General features: G+C 34.9%; 1 protein-coding gene across 1 annotated transcript; it reads left to right on the top strand.

Annotated features, from left to right (window-relative positions):
- The first annotated feature begins 795 nt into the window (after positions 1-795).
- Positions 796-2,256, top strand: LOC121766177 (aquaporin PIP2-1-like). Its single transcript, XM_042162531.1, has 4 exons — positions 796-1,114; positions 1,191-1,486; positions 1,683-1,823; positions 1,926-2,256. Exons 1-4 carry the CDS (start codon positions 823-825, stop codon positions 2,037-2,039), a joined length of 843 nt encoding a protein of 280 aa, XP_042018465.1. The 5' UTR covers positions 796-822; the 3' UTR covers positions 2,040-2,256.
- The last annotated feature ends 6,612 nt before the right edge of the window (positions 2,257-8,868 follow it).

Raw genomic sequence — 8,868 nt, 5'->3', positions numbered from 1 at the left:
AACTTAGTTACCTAAAATTGATGTTTATTGCAGCCTAACTTTTGTTAAAATTATTATAAAAACATATTTAAAAGACGTTTCTAAATTAATTTGTTTATATACATACAAAACAAAAACAGAAATAAATAATACTAATATTTTTATTAAATTCTTCAATTTGATTACTAACACATTTTTATCCCTATATCGATTCTTACATATCTATATACTTCACTCTTATCCATATAAGTCGATTCTTACATATCTATTCGACACTTTGAACTTGCTTTTAGGAATATATCTTACTTGAGCATGTGATATATAAGAGCGATTGAATAATTGCATAGCTGGTATGTTAAATAAGACAAAAACACGTATTAAAATTCATTTAAAATAAATACTACTATTATTATTATTATCTCTATCCATGAAAAATAATCATGATTATTCCATTTTAGCCATCCATTAAATATTCTCATTATTTATATATGTTTTTGTTTTGTAATTTTTCTCTTTAATAAAGTTTATTTTTTCACTAATAATAATATATCAATTATCTTTCTCCAATAACTATCTTTTATTTTATTAAATTTTTAATGTGAAAACATCGGAAACGCAGAATTATTGAAAAATAGTTGGGGTTAGAGGTAGGGTCGCATAGATTATGAAAATGGAGTAAAAAAGGATGGAAGCTAATTTGTTTAGGGGCGGCAAAACACAATCAAATTAATTACTAGTATCAATAATTTCTCCGACTTCATATATACATACCACTCCAATTCCAACCCACAAAACACAAAAGAAATTAAACAAAAACTTAAAACAATTTAGAAGAAAACTGAAATGGGCAAGGACATTGAGGTGGGAGGTGAGCACGGCGGCGGAAAGGACTACCAAGATCCTCCCCCGGCGCCTCTGATCGACGTGGAGGAGCTCGGAAAATGGTCGTTTTACAGAGCCATCATCGCCGAATTCATCGCAACCCTCTTGTTCCTCTACGTCACTGTCCTCACCGTCATCGGCTACAAGAGCCAGAGCGCCGCCGACCAGTGCGGCGGCGTCGGGATCCTCGGTATCGCCTGGGCCTTCGGCGGCATGATCTTCGTCCTCGTTTACTGCACCGCCGGAATTTCCGGTCATCTCTCTATCTAAGCATTTTATTATTTTATTTTTAATTGAAAATTTCAAAGTCTTGATTTATAGAATTACAGGCGGTCATATTAACCCGGCGGTGACGTTCGGGCTATTGCTGGCCCGGAAGGTGTCGTTGGTACGGGCGGTGTTGTACATGGTGGCGCAGTGCTTAGGTGCGGTGTGTGGGTGTGGGCTGGTGAAGGCGTTCCAGAAGGCCTACTACGTCAGATATGGTGGCGGCGCTAATGAGCTGGCCGATGGGTACAGCACGGGCACCGGGGTTGCGGCCGAGATCATCGGAACATTTGTTCTCGTCTACACCGTCTTCGCCGCCACTGATCCTAAGAGGAATGCTAGGGACTCCCATGTTCCGGTGAGATATCATATCTTTATACTTTGTCACCCAATAATGTTTTTCTATTTTGGACTATCTACCTAAATTAGTTTTTATAAAAACTCGTGATGTTATAACAAATTACAAATAGATAGTATGTTCCATTTTGTTATTGAATTTTTTTTAACTTGCATCAATTCGAACTTATATAAGTATATTTAAATCTGAATGGTAGGTTTTGGCGCCACTTCCAATTGGATTTGCGGTGTTTATGGTTCACTTGGCGACCATCCCAATCACGGGTACTGGCATCAACCCGGCCCGGAGTTTCGGAGCCGCCGTCATCTACGGGAAAGACAAAGCATGGGATGATCAAGTATGTGTACATATATTAATTTTGAATTTATTAAATAATCACTTGAATTATAAAATCTTAAAAAAAAACTGATCATATATTATTTTCAATCAATTCTTGCAGTGGATATTCTGGGTTGGGCCCTTCGTGGGAGCAGCCATCGCTGCAATCTATCATCAGTTAGTTCTTCGGGCCAGATCTTCAAAATCTTTTGGATCTTTCAAGAGTTCTTATTAAAAAAACATTTCTGGGACTTCGAATAAGAATTTATCTTTCAAGATCGATTGGATCAATTGTAAATTATTAGTGTGATATCGCAAACGGGCCGTGGTTTAAATGGCCCGAATGGTGATTTTTTTCTCTACTGTTTTTTTTTTTGTTCTATTTCGGGCCTTCTCCTTTTGATTTTTGATCTCGCTGCTTGGAGCATCCAAGTGTGATGTTGTTGCAAGTGCACTATCCTCAATTTAATGTGTAAATTTTTTAAGCACTTGTGTTTATATTGTTTGCTATATATGTTGTTTAAATATAACGAAATTGAGATGATAGATTATTAAAATTTTGTCAGTCCAGGTTGGCCCAATAAATATGCAAGGCCCGAATTTGATTACTTTCGGCTGTATTAAGGCCTGATAAGCTTCGGGCCTCACCCAAACTATCAGTTGAGAAACCCAATTAAATTAGCTTCTTAACTACTACTTCTAATGTCATATTCCTCTATCGGTCTATCCATAGAGATTACCCAGTAACCAACTCAATATAATTTTATGCAATGTTATTTTGTAAGTTAAATAGAAAAAGAATAAAATGGAAAGAATACTATTTTTAAGAAATATGTTATTTAAAGTGAAATATCTAAAAAAAATGTATCAATTAGAGTGGGATGGAGGGAGTACATAAGTATTAAATTTATAATCCAAATAAAATTTTCATGCGAGGAAACATGTAAATTTTGGTAATTTTGGAAAGTGAACTTTATTAAGGTTGTGTATCTATAAATTTCACTAATACATAAATTCAAATTTCGAGTTATATATTATACTCATTATGACTAGTGAATTGATCTCAAAATTTCAAAACAATTGATTCAAACTAATACATAAATATGAGTTTAATGAAATTTGACCGAAGCTCATTTATTCCCTAGAATAGAAATAGCCGCTTTGAAATAGAGCTGGGTCTAACAAACTACTAGTTTCTTCTCTAGTATTACGTGAAACATTTTTAGTAATTTATAAATTCATAATTCCAATAAATACTCAAATTGTACTATTTAGTTTAAGTAATCATTTTGAATTTAAATTTTGAATTTTATTTTACAAAATTAAAACTGTTGTATAAACAAACACAATAAGCCTGTTTAGTAGGGAGTACTACTTATCAGTTTTCACTCTATTTAAGTCACAACTTGCTTTTCATTTGAATTTATTGTAGCATCCACAAGCAAATATACTACACATTACCAAAAGTATTTGTAGTAACTTAATGTTATAAACATGCTATTGAATACCTTTTTCTTAAATATAATTTTGTCAAAATATAAATACTTGCTATATATATGTACAACTTATACTATGAACATTTTAGATAATGATGATCATTTATATAGCACAGTCTTTATTGACAATTTTAGGTAGTATCGAACCAATCAATAAATATTACTACAGCATAAAAATTAAGTTCAGATATCTCAAACTTATAATATCAGTCTTCATTTATTCGAACTTCCATTTCAAAATCCTTAAAGAAAAATAAACAATTATAGAATGGGCGTTACCTATAAATTAGAGGTGGCAATGCAGCTACCACTATAAATGTGCATGGCTCTTCTCTACCAAATATCCCACCCATCTCCATACCACAACCATAGATTTACCTCTCGAATTAAACACAAGATTCTAATAAGGCGGCTGCTTTTACAATAATAGTAATAGCCTACTCATGAAGTTAATACATGCCCCATGTATACTATTCTCATACATTGAAATAAGTAAGATTGTTAATTATATATGTATTACTACCAAATTTTACAAATTAAAACGTTTCTTTATAATATTACTCCATAGATACTCATCTTTAACAATATATAAACATAACCTAATCCTGCTAATTAGGCACCAGCATCACATGGTTATGGTCCAACTAACCATGGTCAATGATTGTCGTTAATTACGACAATATACATGTTTTCATAACTAATTGCATGAGCATCCCTGCAATTAGTTACGAAAACACATGAGAATATGTATGAGAGAGAGCGAGAAAAACTCTAAAATACAGAATCCTAGTGTGAATAGATGCTCAAGTGTAAACCTTATGAGTCCATGAAGAGATGAGCCCCCTTCATACCTAATAGACAAAAATGATATGATGCTTCATTTTCAGGTGAAGTCAATCTCAATATATTACTAGCTAGTATTACCAGTCTTATCCTTTACACACACTCCATTTCCCAACTCTAAGCCTAGCTACTTCCTTTGTCGTCAGCTGATTGCAAACCGATCTTTCTTGATTGCCTATAAATATGACAGGCCAATTTGGTAGTTCCATTTATAAGGCTTTGATGGTTTTCCAGAGGTGTATGTGTTGCGCGTGCCTGGCTCCTTGTATGCCATTTGCGGCCCCCCTCCCTAGGCGGAAGGCCGTCGTGAATGGCATGTGTGGAGCCATGCATGCTTTTCTCTCATCTCTTCATCTTGTCTTGTTTAACGAAATATACTAATTTAGAATCTATGTTCTGTAATCAGCTGCTTTTTTTCCTAATAATAGATACCCTCTCATTATTCAATGAGAAAAGAAGTGGCTCTTTAAACTTGGTGGTCGATCAACTCACAATTCAGGTTATGTTGAACTTGATTATGGTTACAATACATATATAGTAGTATTAAGTTGAATATGATGTTTGTTTTAGTACTTTCTGTGTTATTTCTATTAGTTCATCCAACACCAGAGTGATGCTATGATTATCCTACACGTTTCTAAGACTATATGTCGTTTATTCACAGTTAATTTTCAGTCTAATTTATAGTGATTTTTTTATTTAAAGAAGTATTTTTTTAGAATTTTTCATAATAAATAGCGTTTGAATGAGATTGAAGCACAAAAATCAAGACGATTGATGAAATTTGAAATAACAATACCATGTTTAGGGTCATTAATCATGTGGAATTGTGATCCATGTGAAAATTTCAAAATTTTACTTAAATTTATGAAGTAGATAATTCCAAATTAATTACAAAATTTTGATATTGTCGATCATTAAACATAATCTTTGAACTGCCGCAATTTAGACTTGAATTTAGAATAATAACTCTGATCATGATATTATGGAAGTATTCATCTTATAGGCAGTTCAAGTAGATTGAAAAATACTATAAGAAAAAAGTATAATCTGCAGCAACTAGTTAATCAAATAATAGTAATAAAATGAGAAAGGTATCATCTAAATCGTAACTTTTGGTCGATTATTCCACAGTCCACACAGATGTAGTTGTGAATCGAAGCTACAAAATCCAAATAACGAATCCCTCAAATTCAAACGTTATTATATGCAAAACTAAGAAAAGAAACCCTCAAATTAATTAAAATGAAAAAATAACATCATTTCAGATCTACCTAGACGATAGATGTTACAAAGAATCGACGTTTAGTCCCCAACATGATGTATGGCTTCCATACATACAATTTGATAGAAATCCATGAGTTCCATCCTAAAATCAATTGATGATAGGAGGAGGGGCCCATGAGACTTATATACTAGTTTCAGTTTTCTCTTGACACCGATGTGGGACAGTTATATGTTATATTTTTTGTTTCAATTGCCAACACAATTTAATAAAAAAAAATAGTCCTCATGGTAAAAAAAAGATTGTGTGGTGAACTTGATTGTAGTCGATAAAAAACTATGACTAAAACACAACTTTTCCGATTCATTTAAGTCATACTCCTATGTGGCCAATCTCAAAGTTTTCAAATCAAATAAATTAAATGATATATACTCTCAAAGTTTTCAAATCAAATAAATTAAATGATATATACTAACTTTTGTGCAATTAGCCATTGTATTACAAAACTAATTTTTGATAGATTGATGGTGTCGTGAAAACTGAATTTTTGATTCAATACTCGTGCAATTCACCGCAACATAGAAGTCGGATTAGAGCACTAATGCAACCGTTAGAGCATCTTCAAAGGAAAGAGTAAATTAAGAGGTAAAAATAAATAAGTACCATATTTACTTTTTCTTCATAAAATTTCATGCTCTAATAGAAAGAATATTTGAGGATGTATTATACTGAGTAAAAATTTCATGATCATTCCATACCAAGTGGCATGATGATGTGGTATACCTCACCACTAATTTATTGACAAATGAAAGTAAAAAAGGTCTCACATGCTGTCAAGAAAGGAAAAGAGACTAAACTACATACTAAGAAAGGAAAGAGGAATAAACCATTCTATTTTAGGTAGAAGAATCAAGATTAATAGGAAATTGATACAATTAGAATAGATTGATCTTTTCCTTAGTTATCTCATATCTTTACCTATAAAAGGGGATGTATTGTACACAAATTGTAACAAGAAAAAGAAATATAATACAATGTCTTCTACTACCAATCTCTCCTATCTCGATTACCATCTTTAAGACATGCCACGTAAATTTAACTTCAATAACTAAACTAACGGCGCTCCCTTAATCAATTTATGGAAGGTGGCATAATCCTAGTATTAGATATGGAATTGTCGTGTCCTATAATTAGCTTGAAATATACTCCAATATTATATTAACTTCATAATATAATAGTAATATGTTACCCACAAAAAAGTAATCATACTATTTCATTAACTTTCCAGTTATAATTGTTTGATTGTAGTACTATATTAGGATTTGATAGGTAAGAATATTTGTCTTTGTTTTATATTTATATAAATGAAAAATTTATAGAAATAAAATTTATGACTATAACTTATATTTTCTTAGCAGTAATAAATTATACTAGTTTTCAATTATTAGCAAGTAAAAATTAAGAAATTTTATAAATTAAGAAAATCAAAAACTAAAAATAAAATATTCTTATGTGATTCCAAATAGAATAGCTTGTAGATCACCGAAAAGTATAATCTTATGAAGCTTACTCGGTACCAGAAAGGAAAAATAGGATACTCTTAGAAATGACCCGGGCCCTAATCATCGAATCCCATATCCCAAACTCCTTTTGGCCCAAAGCCGTAGCCACTGCAGTGTACCTCCTCAATCGACTCCCGACCCATGCCTTACACTTAAAAACTCCCTTAGACTATCTCTCAGCCTATACAAGTATACCATCATCTCTTACCCTCGAACCAAAAGTGTTTGGATGCTCAGTGTTAGTCCATATTCCGAAACAAAACCGGTCCAAATTCTCCCCAAATGCTGTAAAATGCGTGTTTTTAGGGTACCGAAAAAACCAAAAGGGATACCGATACTATGACCCCAAAACACAACATCTCCATACCACCTTGAATTGTGACTTTGTCGAGTCCGAATACTTTTACCACCAACTTAGCAGTCAGGGGGAGAATAAGAACACAGACTCGCTAAGTTGGCTCCATACACCATCATCCCTACCTATCCCAAACCCAAACCAAGTCCCAAAACAAGCCCTTACTCCTCCCAGTCTTATGCCAGAATCTGCACTAGATGTCGGCCCGCTAGAGGGGGTTAGCATACACGCCGAGCCGACCTCATCCCATGTAGAGCCCGAGAGGTTCAATGTTTCTACCCCACCATCATCTCCGTCTTCAAATCCTGAGGTAAGCTCCAGTACCCATAACAGTTCCCAAGTTAACACTGACAGTGTGAGACAGGAAAATAGTGAGGCTCCACAGGAGGATCCAAGCGCGAGTAGATCGAGTGGATACTTACCACCCAGGAGTACCCGGGGTGTACCACCAAAACGGTACTCTCCAGATTGGCAGGGGAGGAAATCTAGATACTCAATAGCAAACACTGTTCGGGGGCAATACACAGAGATGGCCCGGGCTTTCGAAGCAGCGCTATACGAAGAAGTTCATATTCCTAAGTCTTGGGAAGAGGAAATAAAGCATAAGCACTGGAGAGAGGCCATGAAGAAAGAAATGGATGCTCTAATGAAAAATGATACATGGGAAAAATGTAACTTGCCAAAGGGAAAGAAACCTGTAGGTTGCAAATGAGTGTTCACTATCAAACGACGGGCAGATGGATCAATCGAGAGATATAAAGCGAGATTGGTGGCAAAAGGATACACCCAGACCTATGGGATAGACTACGATGAAACTTTCTCCCCAGTAGCTAAAATGAGTACAGTTCAGACCTTGTTGGCCGTAGCAGCCTGTAAAGACTGGCCATTACATCAGTTTGATGTAACTAACGTCTTTCTACATGGAGAGTTGAAGAAGAATGAGGAAGTGTATATGGAAGCTCCCCCAGGATTCTCGGAAGAGTTTGGAAAAGGACAAGTCTGCAGGCTAAGGAAGATGATGTACGAGTTAAAACAGTCACCCAGAGTGTGGTTCGGGCGATTTTGCCAAGCCATGACAAAATATGGCTATAAACAGAGTAATGCAGATCATACTATGTTCTTGAAGAAAAGGGAAGGGAAGATAACATGTCTAATCATCTATGTTGACGACATGATCATCACGGGTGACGACATCGAAGAAATTGAAGGACTGAAGAAGAGTCTGTCACAGGAATTCGAGATGAAAAACCTTGGGACAATGAAGTACTTTCTGGGTATCGAAGTCCTGAGATCGAAAAGGGGAATCTTCATGAGACAGAAAAAATATGTCTTGGACTTATTATCAGAAACTGGACTACTCGAATGTAAACCTGCCGAGACTCCGATCATGATGAATCACGGACTGAAAATTACTGAAGGGGCTACAATGACTGATCGAGAAAGGTATCAACGCCTTGTAGGGAAACTGATCTACCTCGCACATACAAGGCCGGACATTGCATATGCTGTAGGAGTGGTGAGTCAGTTCATGCACAAACCGCAGGAAGAACACATGGAAGCTGCCCTCAGAATTGTACGGTACC

This window comes from Salvia splendens, chromosome 14, assembly GCF_004379255.2.
Source record: "Salvia splendens isolate huo1 chromosome 14, SspV2, whole genome shotgun sequence".
Taxonomy (NCBI): domain Eukaryota; kingdom Viridiplantae; phylum Streptophyta; class Magnoliopsida; order Lamiales; family Lamiaceae; genus Salvia; species Salvia splendens.
The sequence above is the reverse complement of the archived record's forward strand: the minus strand, read 5'-3'. Positions and strand labels throughout refer to the sequence as shown.